The sequence below is a fragment of the Lemur catta genome, chromosome 11, assembly GCF_020740605.2.
Source record: "Lemur catta isolate mLemCat1 chromosome 11, mLemCat1.pri, whole genome shotgun sequence".
In the NCBI taxonomy this organism is placed as follows: domain Eukaryota; kingdom Metazoa; phylum Chordata; class Mammalia; order Primates; family Lemuridae; genus Lemur; species Lemur catta.
This window is the reverse complement of record NC_059138.1, coordinates 46,421,199-46,446,290: the sequence shown is the minus strand read 5'-3', so window position 1 is coordinate 46,446,290 and position 25,092 is coordinate 46,421,199. Positions and strand designations below refer to the sequence as shown.

Sequence of the window (25,092 nt, the reverse complement as noted above, 5' to 3'; positions counted from 1 at the left end):
CCTCTAGATAGAATAATCGGCCTCCCTGCTTTCCCTGCCCTCTCTCTATGGCCCCCACTGCTCCCCTGCCCCACACCCAATGCACACACATGCACACTCCCACATACACATCTCCCACCAAAATACATCATTCAAAGATCAAGTCAAATAGAGCCTTTGTTCATATGCTGAAACAGAAAATTGCCTCTCTCATTTTGAACTGTCATTTCCAGTTTCTACTGTTTTAGGATATATTTCACAGAATATTTGTGGTAATCCCACTTTTTAATATAGTTGTTAAAACCATGTGTTTGGAAACAGATATGCTATCAAATTCTTACTTCATCAATTATTAGCTTTGTGACTTGAGTATTATGTGTAAAATGTCTCAGTTTTCTCATCTATAAAACAGGTTTAATAATAGTAAGGTTGTTGTGAAGATTAAGTATAGTGTCCCAAAAGTCACCATATATAGGGAAAATGGAAAATTGTAGCTAAATATACCTTTATTTACAAAATAGTCATTACAAAATTTTACAAAATATTTCCTTTATATGGAGACTTTCGGACCACCTTGTAAAATAATATATACATGAAGTTTTAAGATATCATTAGCACTTACTATGTGTTCAATGTGAAATGAAAATAGCTGCCACATGTTTTATAAATCTTGTAACATTGTATATAATGTATTATTGTTACATAGTTTTTGTTGTAAATGCTGGTACACTCCTTGAGATTAACAACTAGACCTTGCACCTCCATATTTCAAATACCTACATAAATCCTATATAAATAGTAACAACTCAATGTGCATTTACTGCATCAATTATTATTTATATCAGTGTTTCAAAAATTACATACATTTAGTAAGTTCTCTAAAATAAATATAAGAATGAAAATACCTATAATGAATTATATATTTCTACAAACAAAAAATTACGTTTGTCAAACCCAAGCAGCTTCCCCAGTTGCTCTTCCACTGGCCTACATCTCAGAGTAATTGCTATTGAGTAAAAATTGTCAGGTAAAACAGCTTCACTGGAATGGTGAGATGCACAGGAGAGAAATCATGTTAATCAGAAAGAAGATTAAGTTATGCAGAGGGATAATCTGATGAAAAATCCTTCAGTGAAGTTGGCTCTTTTGAGAGGGGTAATATTTATTCATAACCTTAATTGAATAACAAGTGAAGAATTACAAGCCTCTATCAAAATTAAAGAGGATGAAGAATATAAAGATGCAGGATTTTAATGTAAAACTGTCATTAGGTTTTATTTTTTATCTTTTACAGCAAAATTGTTCTCATATTTGAGGTGTATAAGTATCAGTAACATATTAATAATAACATATACTACTACCAAAAAGTTAAAGAGTATCATATTTCCCAAAAGTCACTTTAAAACTTGGTTTAACATTGGAATTTTGTAGGCTAGCATCTACTGTGCAGTTGTGTTCATGTCTGCGTCAGATTATTAAATTACTAGCTCCTAGAGGCCAAGGATGTGTCCTTGCTATTCTTTGGATGTAGGTTTTCCATAGTCTCTTACACTCAGTCACTCAGTTCCTCATTTATGCACTCATTCACTGATTCTTCTAATGAGATTTAACTCAGTGCAAAGCTCTTTGTATTCGAAAGAAATACAGTAAGATTTGTTCCTCACCTTTCAAAAATTTAATAGGAAAAAAGAACACATGCATCATTGAATATCAAGTTTGAAGTAAAAACAAATGACAGAAAAAAAGCATGAATAGATTGCTGTGCAAGTTCCAGACAGAAACCATTTTTCTCTGCTGGGGAAAATCAATGAACATTTAATACACTTTGTATCATGGCTTGATCTTTAAATAATAGATAAAAATTGTACCTGCATAGATTAGTGAAAAGTGATTCAAAGTAGAAGAATGACATACAAAAAAACGTAGGGTGTGCATTTCTTCATCTGTACTGCCATTAAATGTTACTTAGCATAACTCCTGGCTTAAAAAAATAAACTAATGTTTTCAGTATGATCCCTCTGGACTTTACTATCATCGTGGTCTGATGTCAAGATTTGTCTCCCTGGAGGCCCTCTGACTACTGACTCTACTGTGCGCTGCTAAGGGCCTAGGATTCAGGATTTAGATCCATGCTGTCCAGTATAACTTCTGTGACAATGGAAATGTTCTATATTTGCCTCTACCCAGTAATGTAGTCACAAGCCCCATGTGACTATTGATGACTTGAAATGTGGCTGATGTGACTGAAGAATGGAATTTTTCCTCTTTAATTAATTTAAATTAAATAACCACATGTGACCTGTGGCTATAGCATTGCATAGTGCAGATCTAGGGTTACCTTTTTAGGAAATGTAAATTCCGGACGAATTTGATCCACAAAAGGATCTCCTTTGGTCAAAACACAGTATGCCACAATATTTCCTGTGAGATACTATTACATCCTCTCTTTGCTGAGCCAGTAGTTTTACCCTGTGTAGTCATTGACTGTATACTAAAAGGATATGCACAAAGGAAAACTAATAAATTATATCTGCAGAAATCTCTGAAGACTTCTAAGAAGTGACTTTTGAATTTAATCTTAAAGGAAAAGGTCACCCTGGAGTTGAGAGCTGAGGATGAGTAGGGAGAGGAGGAGGAAGAGGTTCCAGGAAGAAATGAGAAAAGCATGGCTTTACCAGGGAATACTGGATTATTCGTTGTAACTGGGACACAAGGTGTTTTTTGAGGAGTAGGAGGAAAATAAAGAGCAATTTGAAAAAATGTAATAATGTACACTATTTCAAGTAATGCCTAAGTGTTGGTTTTTACATAATTTTGTATAATTTCCCACCCAAAATATTCATTCTATCACAAATATGTAGGGATGTAGAGTTTTTGTTTTTCCTTTTTTTAACAAACATTATTTATGTTTTAATCATTAAATAAAACAACTAAAATTGCAACTTTGTTACCCAAATTTATTACTTGGACAAGACTGAGATTTAGGAAATTTATTGCCATGATGTCACCAATGGTTTATAATTTATAAGTCTTTGGATTAGACATTAGCACAGTTATTATTTCCTCTAATGCCTTACCTCACCACAGTCTAATAACATTCAGGAAATCCAAAAGACAAAGGGGAAGGAGTGCTCTTGAAAGCTAAAAACAGTTGTTGAAAACTGATGCAATCATGTAATAAAATATGGCACAATAACTTATGTGATATGCTCATAGTATCTGCTAAAGCAATTAGAGTCCACGTAGCTAGAGTTTTGTTCATGTATTACTAAAAATGAAAACTGTTTCAGCCCAAGTAACACCTATAAGCTATGCAGTTAAATTGTGTACGTTAGTCTTTACGATTTTCAATCTCACTACTTGCATATGTAATCTATTAACAGTCTTCTAAAAGAGAAAACCACTGGGTAGCAAACATTTCATAAGTCCTTCCAATTAGAGCCAATGAGCTATGTGATATATTACATATGATACCATAGGATGTTAATGTGCAATTATATTAACACAATGTTCTTTAATGATGGGTCAGTACCTTCACACATCTAAAATGATCTTGTTCGTTAGATAGCTGAAACAGCAATATTAGTGTCTCTTCGTATCAATAACATTACATTTATCAGACATATTAAAGAGGGTCCTTTTTTAATTGATAATATTTGTAGATATTCTATTTAACATTACTGTAAATTTAAGAGATTTCTAACAAAATATTGTATTAGTAGTTATGTTCTTTTTGAAAGAAAATCACATATGAAAAACAAATATTTTTTTCTAATTTAAATTGTTTTTTTCAGAAAAGCTTTTCAACTAGCTTTTCATCTACCTACCTATAGTAAAGAACAATTTTCAATGCATTATGGAAGGTCAAAACATTTACATATATTTTATTTAATAAACACTTGTCCTAATTTCCACTCATGAAAATATAGGCAAGCTTTTCCACTGTGGCATGAGATATTTCAATCAGCACAGGACAGAATGAGTTTATTGTAACAACTATAAACAATCAAAAACAGAAATTAATAAATGTTTTTCAAGGGCATACTAAGTAGGTTTTATATACATTATTATAATAAGTCTTCACATCACCTGTGAGATTTTCTTATCCTCCTTTTACAGATGAAGAATCTGAGTTTCGGAAGGGTACAAGGGCTTGCCTGAGACACAAAGATGATAAAAGGCAGACCGCAGGAATAACACCCAGTTCTGTCTGATTTCAACGTATTGGACCCCATTACTACATGTAATGGGTATGCATTTTACACTACATACATTTATATGTAAGAAATGTAATTTTGCTTCCCAATCTGGAAATCAAATTACATTTATTTCAGGCTACCATCTCACTAGACCGCAAAGGAAATTCAATTTGTTTTGATCCTTTGAGCATCATATATGGATATAGAAGATTTATATGGTAGATTCCCAGAAATTTGAGTGAGAGTTACATTTAAAGGAAAGATATTGTGTATCCGTAAAGAGGTGATTAACTTTGTATTTATTTATGGAGTTGAATAAAATGGAGGGAAGGAAGGGGATGTCAGCTTTGAGCACATTACCTGACACCATGATAAAGGATAGGTTTTCATCTTCTCTTAAACCATAAATGACATGCTTAACCTCTCTTCCTATGAAGCCTAATCCTTTACCTTGTAAATCAAATACTACATGAAATTGGAAGCAATTCTCATCTATTTGGCATTGTCTGATTAACTTGGACATATGATCCCAGTGTCCCATGCTTTGCGGGGATAGATCCCCTATCTTTTTCAGTATTGTAAAATGTCGTAGGAATACAAGAAATAATAACAATATTTATAACAGTATTTTCCACTATCCCACTGCTTTTCCTGCTCCTTCCTCTAACTTGTAATAAATAATCATGTATACAAATTTTAATATTTTCTATGATTTGTGGCAGTAGAGTGTAGATCTTTTGCTATGTTTCTTTTTTAATATTTCCTAATTTTAAATCAAAATGCATATACATCTAAGTATTTCTTTAACAGATCTGTGCATTTTATTAGCATATATCAATAAGTTTCATGTTATAATTTTAATATTCCAGTGCCTATAATAAATTTATATTTGTGAACAAGTTTGAAATTTGGTGATTTATATAACTGTCTTTAAGCAATATTTCTTTCACATTATGTTAGGAAGGTTGACAATAATGGTAACAACCTCTTAAATTTTCATTTTATTTTGTTATGGTGGTACTAGTATATGAACGTTATTAATAGAATAAAAATAATTGGGCCAGGCGCGGTGGCTCACGCCTGTAATCCTAGCCCTCTGGGAGGCCGAGGCGGGTGGATCGCTCGAGGTCAGGAGTTTGAGACCAGCCTGAGCGAGACCCCGTCTCTACTAAAAATAGAAACAAATTATCTGGACAACTAAAAATATAGAGAGAGAAAAAATTAGCTGGGCATGGTGGCGCATGCCTGTAGTCCCAGCTTCTCGGGAGGCTGAGGCAGTAGGATCAGTTAAGCCCAGGAGTTTGAGGTTGCTGTGAGCTAGGCTGACGCCATGGCACTCACTCTAGCCCAGGCAACAGAGCGAGACTCTGTCTCAAAAAAAAAAAAAATACATAAAATAATTGCATGTGTTTTTTTACTTTGCTGCTTTAAAAATGCTTTATTTAAACTCTTTAATTCTCATGATAAATTTGTGAGGTTAAATATCCTTATCTGCACTGACATTTAGGACTAGAGGGTCAGAGATATGTGATGGTGACCGAAGAACCAGAGCTAAAAATCTGCCCAGCTGGGCCCTAGTAGCTGGCTTACTGCCCTTCCCACTACAGCTTAGCACAATTCTGTGAAAATTATTTGTGAAAATTCTCTCACAAATTATTGCAAATGTAAATTTTAGAACTCAGCTGAAGAACCATCATTGCTAGGGGACAGCTTATTACCAAATACACAATCAATGCAAGGAAAGAATAGAATCAGTAATTCTCACAGTAACAAAAATAGAGAAGACTTGGTTTGCTTCCTTTTTTACCTTCCTCTCTAATTCAAATGAGTTTTAAGAGTTATGATTTGAAACCCTGCCATTAGCTCCATCAGAAATATTAAATGTTAAATAAAATGATCCTTATTGACCATAAAATGAACACCATTTACCATCCCAAGATGATAAAAAATACTTTTATAATGAATAGTAGATAAATTGCCAAAAAAGCTATTTTATTTCCGTCTGTGGACAAGTTAATGTGCTACTGGAAAATGCATACATATTCTGACCTAATTAATTCCCAGGGCACCTGGTTTTGAAGAGTGCTCAGAAATGTCCCCTAACTTACTCCACTGTCACATAAATGTTGTAGTAGCTCGACACATTCTGACAACAGGGTTTCCGGCTTGAATTAGTTACCTCCTCATCAAGACTTTTGTTTTCGTGCTTTCCTGAACACATTCTACCTTGAGACGTGTGCATATATTTTTGTATGTAGTCAAAAGTTCATTCCTGTTTCTGAATACTTAGGTCCCAACAGAGAACACTTCCCTGTGATAATAATGTGCTTGTTCTAAGGACACTACTTCCAGGCACACTACCCCTATCATACAGTTTTATATTTCCCTCTTCTAGAGATGGATGAGGATAGTTTCAGGTACCTGACCTGGGCTAATGTAACTTAAAAATACATAAGAAGCATGTAAGCACCAAAGTTGTACAAAGGACAGAGTGGGGGAAATGATTGCTATGGTTATTTATATAGAAGGCCCTTTTGGAAAGTACATAAAGAAAAGTAAGATATTGTAATTTATTCTAGACGTTTAATGTAGTGAATTGCTATTTTTCTTGTCTACAAAGGAAGAAAATGAATCATTTTCTTTAAATTTAAATTTTTTCTTCAAGAGCCATTAGGATAGATCTTAGCATACCTGTGTAATAAAATGATCACTCTCCTCTTATCATGACATATTCTGTTCTTTAGAGTTAACTTACACATTATTGCTTGCAACATGCTAACGGCTGCTAAAAATCATTCAGCTAAGTAGATATTTAGCTAATAATAGCTGTTTTCAATCCACTTAATTTATCTTGCCATCTTTAAAGTTTGTACAAATAAAAATAACCTTTGCTGTTGGACATGAATACTCAATCTGTCTCAGATTAACTAACATGTTTAAAACACTTCTTATATTAAATAAATGAAACCCTTTTTTTTTTTAAATCTACAGGACAACACTTTTAAACTGGAGGACTCGCATTTTGAAAATGGCCGTGGGAAAAGTCCATATGACCCTAAACTGCTGACAGCATCTCTTTTAATAGGTGCGTAGTCAATAATCAAATAGTGAATTTTTTATAGATAATAACCAGGTTGCATGTTCTTTTTTATCTACCAAAATTTTCTATATTAATCACAATTTTAAAATAGATCAGTTGTGATATATTCAAATATTCTGAACATCTGAAGAAGAAACATAAAATGCTATTTTAGTTATTGCCCTATTTAGTCTGATTCTTTTTAATTAAAATGGTTTAATAGTATCTTAAAATGTCCTGCTGAATCATTATACATCCCCACTTGAGCTTAAATTTTTATTTTATAAGAAAATATTTTTATTTACATTTTATGAAAAAGGCGTTTAAATATGGAATTCTGACAAGTTATAATGAAAGAATGAGAATCAGTCTATCATGTTAATAAAAGTCAAAGATTTGTCACTTTCACGACATTTGGACAATTTCTTCAGCACAATCAATCTAAATGGTGGTACAATTGGCAGAGACTACTTTGTGTTACCTTGAGTCGACTCATCCTGATATCTTGTTAGATATACTGGCTTAGAGAAGACATTCCGTATCCACCTTTTATGACTTTAGGTCTTCTATTTTATTAAAAAAATATATTTTATGTGACTTCTTCTTACCTTTTCTCTAATCATATTCTTTTCTAGTTTTCTTCCCTCTTCTTTTCTTTCAACATTGCAGATGGGTGGGGAATGCTTAGTTATAGCTCAAAAGGATAGCTATAGGAAGATAGAAGTAGGTAGAAGTTGAAGAAAACTTTAGTCTATATTGAAAAATAATTTTTTCCAAATCCCTTTAGCCACCTCTATACTAAGGTTAAATAAACACACAAACAAAAAGTGATCAATCATGAAGCAATTTTTCTATTTTTTTCTTGCTTTCATTTCACTTTCTTTTTCTTTATTTTTTCTAACTTTTGAGCATATCAATAATCTAAAATACACACACACACACACACACACAAAATAAGATTCTGCTCCTGAATATATTTTTCCACACAATTATATAAAAATTATGTGCCTTTTTGTTTCTCTTTCTGTAAAGTAATCATATAATAGCACAACAGAGATAATAAAACTTCTTAAATGTAAAATTTCTAATTTCATTTTGAATAATACATCTAAAGTTTTAAAAAGTAAAATTAGGTTATTTGCTGATGTGTCTTAAGTTTCTAAAGTTTTGTATCTTTTTTCTTTTTATAAATTACTTTTTCCTACTCAAGAAAATAAACTCCAGTTACATTAACTACAGCATTAACCATGAAGATGTATTCTTCTCAGTATTCTCTTGTGTTTACTTTATCAGTGTATTTCACTGATCCTGTTCTGTTAAGAATAAAACCATTGTAGCATGAATTATCTCCTCGATTGCTTTTCAAATGTAGACAATTTTAGTCCATTTGATCCATTTATGCAGCTTTTTAAGAAAAGTTTAAGACTTGAAGGAATGCAGCAAATTTAACACACTTATAATTTTCCTATTCACAAATGGCCTAGTGATTATATGTGGATGACTTCCTCAAGAGTACATACTGAAATTTGAAAGTTGTCTTAAACAAAGAGGAGTTGTACCTTGTTCGAACTTGCAGTCTATACTTATTTAAATTGCACACTGAAAAAGGGGATAGATATTCCTCAAAAAGCAGTATGTAAAAGTGTGCCTAAAGCAGCTTTAATTTGTGGTATGTTTCCCCATAGGGATTTGGTTGATTATTTATTTTAATATTCTGCTGAGAAAGGATGATGACAAGTAGGTATTACATAGTTCATATGGTATGCAACCACACAAAGTCTGCAAAGAATATGAAACTCCATGGTTTTTGGTTTTATATTAGAATTTCTTTGAAAAAGCTATATAGGTTTCTGAAAAGGCAAAGAGAATGAGGAAAGTTCAGTGAGTCAAGGAGAGGATGTGTGGCTAAGAACAACAGGCATTTCAGAAAACAAACTTTCAATGGAAGGCCAGACCTAACCTATCCAATAGGGCAAAATAATTGTAACTTTCAGAAGTATGTAGTGCTTATTGACATGCCCAAATAAGTTAATTTCTGAATAAGTTGAATAGCAAGATACTGAAAAAGGAACAAGGACATACCAGACTTGGCAAAATCCCTCAAAGTACCTTGACTCTGTTTTAATTCAACAACTGTAACTGCCTGTATTCAGTTTGTTTCCTTTATAACCATGCTATAAATTCTTCCTCTCACAGTACATTGAATTCCCCTTGTTGGGTTTTCTTGGCATTTTCTCTTATACTGCTATAAAAAGAATGCTCACTAGTTTCATGGAGCCTTTTAACATAAATATTTTCTACAGCACTTCCCAGACTCTTTTACATACAAGGATAACAGCTGTCTCAGAAATATACAGGTTGTACTTTGTATATGAGAAAATGGCCAGTGGAAAATCCTATCTTCCCCAAAAGATTTTGGATCCACTCTTCTCATTTTAGCACATAAGATAGAAATTTTAAGGTGGTTCCAGGCTGCTTTCTTCCTCAATACTGGGGAACAAAATTTCAGGTTTGGTTCAAACCATCTGTAAACTGGCCAGATGGATCTTGGCAGCAAATATTTTTTTATACCATCAATACCACTATGAAGTAGTTTCAACCAGCATTAAACTTTAAAGCCAGATGACAGCTTAAAAATTTAGTTTACAAAAACTACCAAGGTTTAGTATGACTTTTTTCCAAAATGCCCTAATTTTTTAAGCTGAAGACTATAGAAAATATGAATTCTCTCCTGAGCAATACAAAGCTACTGAATTAAGTCCCCAAATCCTATAACATGCCCTAAGTTTTTCAAATCACCACAGTAATTTTTCCCAGTCTTCTTTAATAATGGTCATTGTGTCAATATGAAATTGCTCCAGTATTTCTTTCTAAAATATTTCTTATTTTATCCACCTGCAAATATTTTTAGGACTTTGTTTCAAAGGTCTTTATTAAAGATAGCAGATACTCCCCTGATCAGAATAAATGCCAGGTGTGAGCACAATATAAGAATAAAACCCAGTATTTTCTGCACTAATTTTCATGACATGAAAGGGAGAGTCAATTTTATTTTTTCATTGAAATCTTTTCCAGGCAATGTAGCACGAATAATTTAGAAATATTTCATCACAAAGAGATATTATTGAGATGTATGTATTTCAAAGGTCTGCAACTTTTAGGCAAGGTTTCTATCTTCAAGCTGGAATTCTGCCTTGCCTCAGGAAAGAGCATAATTTGATACTAGAAAATGCTGTCATTTGGTATTAGAACAAGCAAGGTACTCCCTGAATTAATTAAATATAATTGAGAAAATTATTTGAAGTTCTTTGAGCCTCGATGTCCTAGAATATAAAATGATATGGCCAGGCTAATTCTACTAGTTTGTTGTGAGAATTAAATAAAACAATGTAATAGTATACTACTATGTTGAGTACTTGCATATTTCTGGAATACATGTGAAATAGATACAAACAAACAAAAACTGGTGTGTTGTTGCCTGCAGGGAGGAATCTTTGATACCTTATAAATTTCATATTTTTAATTTTATATCATGTGCACATATTAACTGTTCAAATTGTTAGTTTTAAAAGATCAAAATAAGTAACAAAGTCAATTTATTATATTTATTGCTATAGAGAAAGTGATCAATAATTATAATAATGTAAAATTATTCCCACAGCCTTCCATTCCCCAGGAATGGATTTCATCCATGCTGTGTGTGTGTGTGTGTGTGTGTGTGTGTGTGTGTGTGTGTGAGAGAGAGAGTCAGAGAGAGAGAGAGCAAGAGACAGAAAGACATAAATTTTTTTTTCCTTCTGTTTCTAATTACTCTGCTTCCATTCTGTGAGTGGAATTTACTTAAGGTGTTAACAACATAATGGCTTGGTCTTTAGGTTTGTTTGATTTTTTGCTCACATCCATGTCACACTTTTCACCTGTGCTAGTAACACTGCAATTTTATCAGGAAATGTTTTTTTCGCCTTCTGTTTCTCCTCATCACACCCTTCTTAGGAATTGTAATCCAATACATGAACTGATCTAAGCCACATTTTTACTTCATTTTGAGTTGTGAACAGACAGTCTAAAGTACATATGAACTTTTGTTTTTAATATGTGCTTCTCAGGTAACTCAGCCATGGTGGAAACACAGTTCACAAAACTGTTTTTGTTCATCTCAGTAAAGAATGCTTTCCTTTGAGACAGTTAAGAAAGAATGGTAGTAGACTCAAACAGCAGCTTTTGTATTTGACAGTTTCTAGATGGTTAGTTACATCTGTCAGCACTAATTTATCTGAGTCCAATATGTTATTTTTGAGACATCAAACTGCCCTTGTGGTATTTTTTGGTAGAGAGACTTAAGGATTTTTTGGACAGAGTATCCACAACCACTTTTTAATATATACGACAATTCCTTGAGTATATTATCCTACCATCAATTTAATAAAATTGGACAAATGTCATATTTTCTTTCAATAGTGGCTTAGTATATGTAGAAAGCCCAAAAATATGTATCTCAACTATAATGTCATTTGAATCATTGCAGAACAGCATTTACCTACTATACTACTTCAGATTTTCAATAAGACCTATATTTAGGATCAGAAAATTATAAAGTTAATGCTATGCTCAAAAATTAACATATAATTTGATTACTTTATAAATGACCTAGAAACTACAAAAGAAATTTGACAAGTAGGCTTTTGTTGTTGTTGTTAAATATGTGTTCTCCAAAAATAAGCCAACTGAGGTATAGAAAATTTCTTATGATCAAGTATCTTAAGATCATTTCAGACAGCCACAGAATGTAGCAAGTCTTTAATATGACAAAAATGTTTGAGTATGTTAAATGACACATACTCTGAAGTGATATTATATGTCTGCTTGATGAGAAATAAGCAATAATAGGATATTCCACCACCTATATTTCTGAGTAAAAACAACAAAGATGTCATACCTTATCTATAGCAATCATCTTTGATAAGACTCCCCATAGAAATCTCAGCAGGAAATCTGATCTAAGGCCTGGTGCAATGAAATAGCTACTGACATTGAACATGGACAATATGAGAATGTGCCTTTCATGGCCACCTAATCATCTGGTACCCTCCAGCTCAAGAAAATCACTCTGACTCTTGCCAAAAATAATATTCATGTAGGAGGTAATTTCCTATAGTTGGAGGCAACTGGTGCCTAAACAGTAAACTGTTTTTGTTTATAAGTCAATTATTTAATTTGATTCTTTTAGTTATAAATTGAGTAACTAGCTCTTCTCCTGAATAGTTTTTCCACTTTCTCTGAGTGACCTTCCTATCTATTGTGAAATGCAAAAGAAAATCATTCTTTCTGCCTTGCATTCATTTGTATTGATTTTTGTCTTTCTAGTATGAGAGTGGATAAAAAAAGTTATAATACAACCAGATGAACAAGAGAAACAAACACCTTTTATATCCAAGTAAAAGTCTTTATTTGTTGTTGGTTTTGTTACTTATGCTCCCTCTTAAATAGTTTTTATAACAAATATGATTATGAATTTTACTTACCCTAAAGCATGCTAAATGACAAAAAGAATGATTAATGATGTTCTTTATTAATATGTCTGATTAAACTTCTTGTTGGCATGCTCTGTCTGACTATACTCTGATACTAAATTGTTCAGTTTCACCTTTTTCTTTTCTATTTTTGTTTTTTTCTGATTTATATCACCTCATATGTGGTTCAGAGGCACTGAAGTTCAACTAATAATTTAATGCTATTGATTTTTTAGGGTAAAAAAGACAAGAGGCGTTGTCTCACAGATGTTCCAACATGAAAATGTTTGAAATTGGCATGACTGTTGTAGGCTGCTTTCACAACACATGTTTAACTAACATGCTCTTATTCACACAGAACAAGGAAAAAATCATTCACCTGACATTTAAAAATATATCACATCTATTTATTAATTTTTGTAAAAAGATAAAATATTAACCTTAATAAAAACATTACAGTGCTTGAATATAGGTTAATATTAAGAAAACAAGAGGCATGTAAATGTTTTGAGGTACCTTTGAAATTTACAGATAGCTTGTATTCATAGCATTTTTGCATTTCCAGAAAAGGGTTAATTCTTTTCCTTGTGGTTAGGTAAAATATTACTGCATTGTATTTTTGTGAGCGCAAGTCAGATTTGCACTTGATATTTAATTAAGTGAAAAGAATACAAGGTGCTTTTGAATCCAAAAGATACCATACTGTGACAATTTAGGATAACATAGGAGAACTATTCATTTAGCTAGTAATTTGTACTCAATATATCATCTAATCATTATTTTTATTTATCTTGAGTTACAACAATCTGAAATAAATGATCACTTTTTTAACTCAATGTCCAAGATATCTACCTGTGGATGTTGAAAGCAATAACTTGTTGTTGCTCAGTGATTTTCTCCATGTAGCTCTTCTCCACTATACAAGAGGGTCTCGAAAGTCAAGTTCATTCAGACATGTTAGAGAGACACAGGTTATAACAAAGGAATTGCTTTGGTTTAGACCACTGTGAATGTCTGTTTTACATTGTAAAGCCCTTATTTGCAAGGGAGAATTGAGGATGCGAACAAATGTTAATGCCATACAGGTGTTTAAGTTATAATTTATCTGCGCCCTCCTTACTTTCTGAATATTTTCCAAATCAATGAATGCAAAAACATTAACATATCCAAACAATCAACCAGATAATATTATGATTTACTGTAATTATCATGGCTTATTTGAAGAAAATTTGATCATTTTTATTTTGTTTTCAAATAATTCACTTAAGTAGGCAGGTAAATTATATGTTTTCTGGAAGAATTAACATGAGGCACTTTCTGTTTCAAAGAAACAGAAATTCAGTTTATTAAAGGGTGGTATGGTTTAGTGTAAAAGGTTTGGGATAAAACAGGCCTGGGTTTGGACTTTCACCTTGACTTGCCATTAGCTGAGCAACCTTGGATTTCTTGAACTGTAAAATAGGGATAACATTATTTACGTCATGCGGTTGTTGACAGAGCTGAATGAGATAATTTGAAAGTGTCAAGCGAGTGCCTGACTGCCTGACAAGCACTGAGTGGAATTCAGTAAATTTTAACTTCTCTTTTTCCTCCCTTTTGTCTTTTTCCTTCTATTCTTTACCATCTGGTTATGATTCCTCCATTATTAAACTTTGACCTCGAGTTAACTCAATTTAAATAGTAATGAGTCAAAAAGCAATGGAAGTTAGAATTGCAGTGATTATGACCTGGATTTATCAAAATTTCTTTCCCTTCAAACATATTTCTGTAATATCTGATGCCATGTGGTAGGTTTATTTTTGGACTGCATGATAGCTTATACCAAATAAGAACACTTTCCCCAATAGATATATTAAAAATAAAAAGCAAGCTATTGCAAATAAAATGTCAGTCCTTTCTAAATAATAGCAAAATCTGATTAAGTCAGATCCCACTGAAAAAAAGCGTGTATGGAAGATTTAACTAATACTAAAATAAAAGCTATAGGCAAGATTTTACAATTATACTTTACCCTGCTAAATGAGGATATTAGAACCATAGTAGCTTTACACCCATAAAAGCAAATGATACAATAAATGTAGTTTGCATTTTGCATTTTGTAATTTTGCCATTGGTCATAGTGGAAAAGAATAAAATTTCATGTTTTAGCAATGTTAACTGAATCAGACTTCACAAATTTTCTAAGTTAATGCTAAATGAGTAGTCACATATTTAATCAGTGATTATAAAATACTCCCCTCAATAAGAACGTAGGATGAAATATAAGTAGCTTTGGATAATGATGCAGAGAGCATTTCTGCTTTCTCTTTAGCATGGTCAAAACATCAAACTTGTATTTTGTTTGTATTGTTTTTCTTGCCTTAATTGAATTAAAGCATGTGTATGTGGTTATATTTTGTCACAACACAGATGGAGAATTATACTCTGGAACTGCAGCTGATTTTATGGGGCGAGACTTTGCCATCTTCCGAACTCTTGGACACCACCACCCAATCAGGACAGAACAGCATGATTCCAGGTGGCTCAATGGTAGGTGGCATGTGTAAGAACCCAGGATTGTGACATGTATAACTGTATTAAGTCACTGAAGAACTTTTATAGTACATGCAATATTACTTGAAATTTAGTGTGCTGTTAAGCTAATGATGGTGACTTCATGACTGTGGGCGTGAGAAAGTTGGGCAAAAAGAGAAAAGACAGATTAAAAATTCAGGAAAATATTTATTTTGTGCCAAAACTGAAGTTTCTCAGTAGTTAGCTATGGAAAGAAAGAGATCTGGGCTGGAGCTACGGAAGGGAGGCAATGGAAAAAGATAAGATGACTTACCAACCCTGTCTTTTTACAAGGGCACCACAGTAAATCTCACAGTGTGGTACTTTCTTCATCCATATATCTCATTATTGCGTTGAGATCATCATCATATAAACTATTGAATATCAGAAAAAATTGCAGTGCTAATAACATTATAGTAATAGTATTTTCAAAATTTCAAAGGGCTTTTTATATAATATCATTATTTCATTTGAGTTACCTTTAATTTTCCTAAAACCCCCCTCTCCCATTTTATAGGTGAGGAAATTAAGGCCAGTATCCTATGTAACCCAATAGTAGAAGATTTAGACCAGGAACCCAGTTTTCTGAACTTTAGTCACTGGTTCAAGTACTTGATCAAGTAGATGCTTTTTATTATTATTATTACTCTCTATTTTCTTTTTGGTATATAAATAATTTCAGCATAGCAGAAAATGTACAAAAGGTATATGCTTAAAGTAAATAAATATTATTTTCATTCATATTTTTAAATAATCCTTAGAAATCCTTCTATCTAGAGTTTGATTTTTTTTCCTTTGGTTATTCATTTACACATTCACCAAAGATTTTATAATGTTCCCTGGTATATTTATAATGGTTATTTTTAATTATTACTTGTCTATATTTATATCTGTCTTAAATCTTATAAAATAAAGTTACCCCATCCCTAATTTCCTCTCCATGAACTTTTTCCTGGTTTCACATGACTGATTAATAAGAATGAAGCTTATGGTTTACAGTTCACCTGTGTTCTTGGTAAGATGATTGATTATCTCAGTCTTTGAACTTCTGCCACACTTGTTTTTCCTGCCTTACTTCTCAGAAACCCAAAATTCATTCCATTATTTCTATACTTCATTGGATTGTTGGAGAAAAATCACAAGGCTGCCTCTAGACTTCACTGAAATTTCAAGGGAGCATGAGTTGTATGACAATATTTCTTCTGATCTATCCTATACTTCAAAGCTGCCCATTCAAAACATAAAACATACCTCAAATTACCTGAGTCAGCATCTCTTCCCTCCTGTGATAGGATTTCTGATTGTCCTATTATTTTTCATGTAATAGTGACAAAAGCATGCCTCCTACTTCCTCGTTTGACCCTTCTGCCTTTGTTCTTAATTGCATTGCTGTTCTGTCATAAATTTACCCAATCTAGATTTTGTTTGCTGTCTTTATCTCTTTTCTAGCACTAATTTTTTTTCCCCTGACCTGAAATCTTGCTCACCTATCCCATGCAAAACCTTCTCTCTTAATCATGGGTTGCCACAAAGTCTCAGTTTATATGTCGAACTTCATAACCTGGTTGGTTAGGACTTGTTTCCTCAACATGTTTCACTCCCTTTAGCCACTTTCAACTTGACTTTCATCCAGCAGTCTTTTTCGAGGAAACTCTTCCTCCACAGATCATTAATGACTTCTGATAGCTTCTATCAGTCTCCACTTAGACAAGCTCTCCCGAAGTATTTGTCACTAACTAGCTTATTCTCTTTAAATTAGTCACTTCTCTTAACTTCCCTCATTTCTTATTCTATTATGTTTCCTTTAAACGTGGCATCATTTCTCCATGGTTGTTTTAAACGAAGATTATGCCTGAAATCATTTATGAGTGACCTACAAACACTGTGGTCATCAAAGGGGATGGGCCATGTAGTCAAATGTCCCCCTGCCACTGGGGATAGAGGAGGTCTCATGGTACCTGTCTAAACGTCTGAGAAAGTAGAAGCCTCACCAAGAAAAAGAAAAGATGCTGAGATGAAGAGAGAGATGTGTGTAAAACTCCAAAAGCCCAGGGGACAATTTTGGAATCTCCACTGTCAATTATTAAGTCTAGAATATGTGTGGAGTCAAAATTAGTAGAAGAAAGCCTCTTTTAACATTGCTATCTGTTCTGTTCTCAAACTGAAATATTTGTGTGGGAGGGAAATATTTGTGTGTTTGTTTGTTTTTAATTCAGCAAGAAGGAGACTTTGATCTACTAGGATCCCTAAAGGGCATACAGGCTTTCACTGTCCATGAGAAACAAAATCTCATTAGAAGATAGAATAGCATAAAGGAGAGTATAGTATCCATTTCAGTTTTATGGCCTCAGAGAAAAAAAAGTCGTCAAGTTAAAGCTGCCTTTATGCTGCACACTCACATGTTGACAGCTGAGGCTGAAGAATTTACACTGTGGGAAAACACAGTCATTGTCCACAGCTCTGTACTTCATCTCTGAAAATGTGTAGTTCATTTGAGAATTCGGTTATCAGTCTCTCAGCACTAAACGTGAGAACTGATTTTTCCAAATTAGCACAAAGGTTACATCTGACAGGGTGCAGAAACCAGAACTGCTGCAAGATGGAGGATACAGACATGTTTGAGACAGAACCAAGGGCCCCTGAATCACAAGCCTCGTGAAATTAAATACCATTACTGAATAAAATTGGAAACATAATGTTTACACACTCGTGCATAAAATAAATTAGTTTTGAGGCATCAGCAGAGACTACACAATCATCCGTATTCCACAAGTAAAACATAGCCTTACAAGGTATTTTTTTTCAGGGGTCTATGGGCTATTAAAATTAATTTTGGCATAGGGCTTATTTTTCTCAAAACAATTCAACTCTTTTGGAAGAATCAATTTTCCTATTATAGATGACCTTTAATTTTTGTTCCTGCTAAACAAAAGCAAAAAAACAAAAACAGAAACAGTTGTCTCAAATTGGATCCTGAAACATGTAGATTTTTTAAAAATGGAGTTTCGCTACTTTCATAATTACTAAATTTACATTTATATAATAGTGCCAATAAAAGTTTAAATTCAGTTTTAACAGGAAATATTAGAAATGAATAACACTTTTAGGTGAAGAAATTTAAGAGAAATGAAATCTATTGATTTTTTTAAAGTATTAATATGTAACAGGTTTCTAAAAAACCCTCATCATTGATAATAAACTCTAATTTAAAGTTTATAGAGGTTAGAGCAACTTTTGATTTCAGGAAATGTACTGGTATGGGTTTGACATGATGTAGCAAAATTCACTGCTTTTTCTTGTGCTACATAAATTCTTTCAATGTTATGTGGTTTTAAAATTCAATTCCAATTTCAACTTACCAAGAATGTGGAAATAAAGTAAAATTGTTCTGTTGTATATTCTTAGTAAGGAAACAAGTTTATAGTGCTGTTATAGTAATGACTTCTTAACATTTAGCATGAAAGTACTACTACCCAGTTACTGTATGTATTAGCCATTCATTAGAGCAGATGGATGGCTGGCCAGCAGTAGTTTTCTATTTGATGGAGACTGTTCTCCAAACCTGTTTATGTTTTGGATTAATATCAGGATGATATTCAATTTGGAGGGCAGACTATAGTCCTTAGCATGAGGCAAAGTTTTACCTTGACTTTGGCCCTTACATTTAATGGATTATATTTGTGAAAAGAATGACCATGATTATATATATAAAAGCACTGAGCAAGTACTTGGCATGTAGTAAGCACTTAATAAATGTTAATTATCTCTGTATCCTTTTTCCCACTTCCACTGGGTGGAGCATGCTTAGGAAACTTGGTCAGACTCATTCTGTGAGTGATTATATTTGAGTCAGGGTGAAAGGGCAGCCAGAGTTGGGTTTAATATATGAAACCACATGGATCCTTGAGAGAGCCAAGACCCGGCGAACACAAACAGACCTAATTACAGTGCCCGGAGTGTGAGGCCTTCCCACTCATTTCAGGAAGACCTGTTTTCTTTTAGTGGAATTTCCTAAAAGGATCGTGCCTGTAGATAGACTAACCCACTTGCCTTTTTCCGTAATTGAAATGGCATGCAAGTCATCATTCCACTTCCTCTCACTTGTAACATTCATACCATGATGGCCTGCCCTTTTTGGAATCAGCATAGCTTCCTCTGTGGTCATGTACTAGGATGTTTCATGTTCTCCTAAGATTCAAATTTCTCCACAAGATGCATTTGTAGAAAAAATAGAACCAAGAAGTATGACTACAAATAAACTATGAATGCACAAATTAGCAGTGCATGGTACCAGATACCTAATCTCAAATCACTTATACAACCTTTTTAATACACTATTTCAATCCTGCCATCTTTAGAGACATAAAAATTGTCAGAGTATCCAATTGTGTTTTTCTTTAATAAGTAAAATGAGCTATCTGCAAAAGTTTTGCATAATGTCAGACTTCTTATGATGCCATTTTGCAATATTTCTTTGGCTTAAATAAGTTAATAATATTTTGCTGACTTTGGAGAAAAAGCCCTTTATGCTTTATGGTCATTTGAGCAGATGAATATTATAGAAGCTGAGTGATGATTCTGTTAAAACAACAGCAGCAACAGCAAAGGTCCTCTTAGTTTCTGTAGCCTAACAAAGAAGGAACAAGGATACAGTATTTTTTTAACTTTTGAATTATATATTCTATGAGTTAACACTGTATCCATTAGTTAGCAATCCTGGGTTATCAATGTATAGAGTCACAGAAATAAAAAATGGGAATATTTATGGTTATTTTTCCTGAAATTATATTGAAACTTGAATATGTAATAATTCAAAATAGTTATTCATATTTATACCAAAACACAACCTGGTAATATTTTATTTTCTCATGCGTCTATTACCTAGAAAAATTGTTTATCCTAACAAAAAGTGCACATCCATTAGCCGTGTAATGTTTCCAAAAATAAATATGCATGGTGAAACTACTCTACTTTCTAAGTAGTGATAAATTTTAAAAATCACTAAATATATTCTTTTTTGCTAAAGAACTAAGTTACCAAAATATACTTTCATTTGATGTCATTTTCTAAGGACCTACTTTCTATGTCACATTTTATCTAAGAAACATTACCACTTTTAACCGGTTTTGTTTGAAATTACTAATGAGGAAAAATGAATAAAGTTCTGAAATAAAAATCAATTCATTAGTGGCAATATGCTTAGAAACTGATTTTATTTTTTTCAGGCTTCTAAGAAAATGTACCTGAATAAAATTGTTAGGATATGTTATTTTAATATTTTTAATGATGTGATAAAAAGTGCAGTTCTCAAATGTGGCATATTAGCAACAAATTTAGAATTATTTATTTCAGAATTAACAGTTGAATAAAAGTAGAAAAGTAACATTTTAGAGCATCATTATTACATTTTGTTAAGGTAATCCCACTTTTTGAGCGAAAGTTGATCAAAGCTTCCAGAATGAGACAATATCTTGGACAGTTCTGTACATTAAAAGCAGCTTCCTTTTTCCTCTTTTTTTTACATTTTTCTCTCGTCTCACCATCAGTTTCATGAATACAGAGCCTGTCTATACCAATTTCCTCTTCTAGAGTCACTACATTCAGAGCTCTGTGGGCCTCAAAAGGGATTTACTGCTGACTGGGTAATCTGGGTTCCTGTGTGCAGTGACATCAAGCAAGAGATTTACCCAGAGAAGTGGATGCCATGACAATGCGTGTAACCATGGTGTGACCGGCCTCCCTGACATGGCTCTCAAAAGCTTTCCCTCTGTGAAAACAGAAGCCTGTTTGCAAATTAATTAGTTTCTGGCGGCAGCTTGATTGTTGACCCAGAGTTTGTAGAGTGGAAAAACAATCAGATTAGTGTGCTCAGGGTAAAAGACCAGTGTGCACTTGCGTGTGGCTTGCTCAACTATTGAAGCTATGAATGGAGTGAAACAAATTCTATTCTGAGAAGCCTAGGCAGAGGTTAAGTGTGATGAGCCTAGAGCTCCCCAACAGCAGGGGCTGGGGAATTAAAGGATTTTAGCCAGATAAAGCTGAATGACGGGAAGCAATGCCATTGAATTTTAATGGCATGGATAGTTTTGACCAAAAAAAAAAAAAGCCACTTGTTACATTCTAATCACTCTGAGTGGAAGGAATATGTTTACAATATTATTAAATATTCAATGTAGGTTTGACAAAAATACCTTCAGTGTGGAAGATATTAATTATAATGTTTCAAAAGGTAATATATCTAAATTTTTTTAAAGTTTTAAAGTAACCTTTGTTTCCACGATGATAAAATGTTTGTTTGTATATTCACTCCACTATTATATAAAGTGTAATCCTCAGATGCCCTGTGAAATTAATCCTGAGTCAGAGAGAAATGTTGACTCATGAAAACCTATATTCTGCTACTTATTTTTATAAATATCAAATTAGATAATTTTTTCTAGAAATGATGTCTGCAGGCTTAGGACAGAGAATTCTGGGTGCAGTTTTTAATCATTAAAATTTGTTTTAATAAAAAAGAGTTATTGGTTATGCTTAACTTTATAAGCTTGCCTAACACCTGAAGTCATATATACTTTTTTAGATACAAGTGGTAGATATCTCCCTAAATACAGCACTGATTGCTATCACCAAACTTTCCCATTCAAAAATCATTATGTCTCTCAACTTACAAGTGAATTGAATCCAGATTTTGCTGCCTGTCAAGTCCTTTATCATCTAATCCTACTTGACCTCTCCAATATTAAACTTTACCATGCTCAAATCAAATAGAATTGGTGTCCTCAAATTTGCTATCTTTTCAATTTAACCTTACCATTCTCCCAATGGCTTTTAAATGTTTCCACCTTTGAACCCCAAGAATACATAGATGTATGTTTGTAGTTATCTCAAGGCCTAACACCCTGCCTCATACTCTAGGATCTTTAATGAATCTCTTTGCAAACTCAGGAGTTACATTTTTTTCAGTTTGTACCCCAGGTCCCCCATTTATTACTTATGTGACTTTGGGAGTAATTTATGTTTACCACACAGTTAAAAGAGGGTCATGCTGTTTTTCTGAGGATCCAGGAGACAGTCCTTGTAGAGTAATCAGAACAGTGTCTAATAAAATGGTAAATGCTTATGGTAACTGTGGATGCTGCTGCTGCTGTCATTTGTACACCCCTCTATCCAGAGTGCCTAATGCATATTTGGCAAATTAATACAATGAACATGTCTGAAGCTTATGCATGCCTTTCATCTGTTCTTAAGCTATTTTGTTTTATTTTGTTTGATTGATAACTATCATTGTATGGGGAATTTAGTACATTAGGAATATATAAAATATTTAGCTTTAGTATTAAAATAGTAAATTAAAACATTGGGTTTAGCAAACTTAGCAGATGAAACAATGAAGTGATGAACAATAACCAAGGCTAAATTTCAAAACAATGAGTTTTTGTAAGTGTTAATTTAGCTTTGGTAAGTATAATACTTTCCACTTAAAGAAACTGTTAGGTTAATTATTAAAGTTTTTGCAATACAATAATTAAGAAGATGTTGGCTACATTTATGAATCTAGGACACTTCTCTTGCTGTATCACAATGTAACTTTTAAATTTTTTCATGAAGAGTCATCAATCTATAATCTTTGGGATGGTAGTTGACAGCGTGGAGTTTCTGGAGCCCTGCTGCCTGCCTGTCTTGGGCACTAGCTGAGCAACTGTAGACAGCTGGTGTAAGCTGTCTGTGATTAACTTCTGCTTTGCAAATGGAAATAATTATAGTTTCTCTCTCATTTGGTTGTTATGAGAATTTGGAAAAGTGACTACTACTAGTAGTATTAAAAAAAAACTAAATTGATGTTAGCTTGTTTCATAATATTATGTAAGAATTTCAAAGAATAGGACAAGAAAAATACCTAAATATATCAAGGCACTAAAAACATAGTAAAATGCACAATCTCACTAAACTGAGCAGCCACATCCTTCTAGGAAAGCAATGAAAATGGCTTAAGGAAGACAAGACCAGATGAAGTGATAGTGATCTATGCCCTTTCCTTAGAATGAGTCTACTATACATACAGGATTTCTTGCCTAATGATGTCTGCTCATTTTCATGAAAATAAATCTACTACTCCTTTGCTTCCATAAAACAAAAAAGTATTTTTCGAAGCTTAGTGGCATACTTCTTGCTAAGTGACTTACAAATTACAAAAAGGCATTAAAAATGTTCTAAGCCTAATTATATCATCCAAGTACAAATTACAAAATACTATCTATGTAAAAGGTTTAAAATGTTTTCCTGATAATATTTGTAAGGAGGATTGATTTAAGTATGTTTAGATGTCCTTAAAGGACCGTTTCAAGGTAGAATTGATGGCTCACAATGTGACTTAAGAAACTAGACAAAAGCAAAGCCCCTTCACCCCTGCCCCTGCTTTTCACACACTGTTCTCAGCAATGTATTGATTTTCTAGGGCACATTTGTATCATCACATTTTGCATTTTAAACTGTATACCATTATACATTTGATACTGTTACTATTTTTAAAATGTTGATTCAAAGATAAAGTCATCCATTTGAAAATTAATTATAATTTATTGTTAGTAATTTTATAATTAGATGTAATTTTTTTTCATTAGAAGTGTAGTTTTTATTACTTTGCCTGATTATTTGTTAAATTATAGCAATTTTTGGATTAATATAGGCTAATAACATAATACCTATCAAAATGTTTCTTCAATATGTTTATAAATTTGTCTGTATTCATGTAAGTCCTAATAATCTATTTTGCTCATTTTAATCACTGATTTAAAAAAATACCACAGCTTCAATATCACAGAGTTTTCCAATTTATATCTTTATAAAAGTCTTAGCAAGAAATATGTATGGCAAAATAGTGACAACAGATTTAGTTTTTCCTTTGAGATCTACACAGTGTTTCCAGCATACCATACACTAAAATTTAAATTACACAGTTGTGTTTTGGGGTTATACATTGTGTTATGACCCATTATAGTTTAGTGAATTTTAATCTTACTGATCCTAAAAGTTAAATAATTCCAAGGCTGATACCAAACTGCTGACTGCCACTTAATTTCTTAATTGCTATAGAATCACTGCTTGTTATCAAATGTGTTTTCTAAACATTTAAGAACAAATGACAAAATTATACCCATGTTTAGGAGAAGGAGAAAACAATCTTATAAGTAAAATAAAAAGACATGAATTTGGAAGACAGAAAATGAAATACATGTATTGCCACAAAGCCGTACTCATTTTTAGATCAATTAAAAGGAAATCTAGTATTAAAAATTCAAACTATAGAATATTGTATAGGGCTAGGATTAATCAACAAGGTACTGGGCATTATGTGTTTACAGTAATCATATTAAATATTTTGACTGAAGAGAAATTTTCAAAGTAGTGAGATAGTGCTGTCTGCCATAGGAAGGCTATACCGATTGACCTCCTATTGTGTTATTCCTCTTTATTTCTTTTTAAAAATACAAGAGAGAAAAATTACATTTTTCATAGATCGTATCAAGGTAAATACAGCCAACTCTGATCAAACAATCATTGCACAAATAATAAAATTGTAACATAAATGCCTTTGAGATACCTTGAGATAATTGTGTTAATGAATCATAAAGTCTGAAATTTTCTTTCCTAATTGAATCTGCTTTTATTTTCTTTCTTGTTAATTTTTAACTAATTCCTGAATGAATGCAATTTGTAGAAGGCATTTGGAAAAATTGGCTGGAGCTAGAAATATGGCAGTAAGAAATAGAAG

At 32.8% G+C, this 25,092-nt stretch overlaps 1 protein-coding gene across 1 annotated transcript in view; it reads left to right on the top strand.

Moving 5' to 3' along the window:
• Positions 1-25,092, top strand: part of SEMA3A (semaphorin 3A) — a 203,286-nt gene that overhangs the window by 110,130 nt on the left and 68,064 nt on the right. Inside the window, exons 5-6 of the mRNA XM_045564699.1 lie at positions 7,170-7,263; positions 15,177-15,296. Of these exons, the coding sequence (XP_045420655.1) occupies positions 7,170-7,263; positions 15,177-15,296 (214 nt within the window). The remainder of the gene's footprint in view (positions 1-7,169; positions 7,264-15,176; positions 15,297-25,092) is intronic.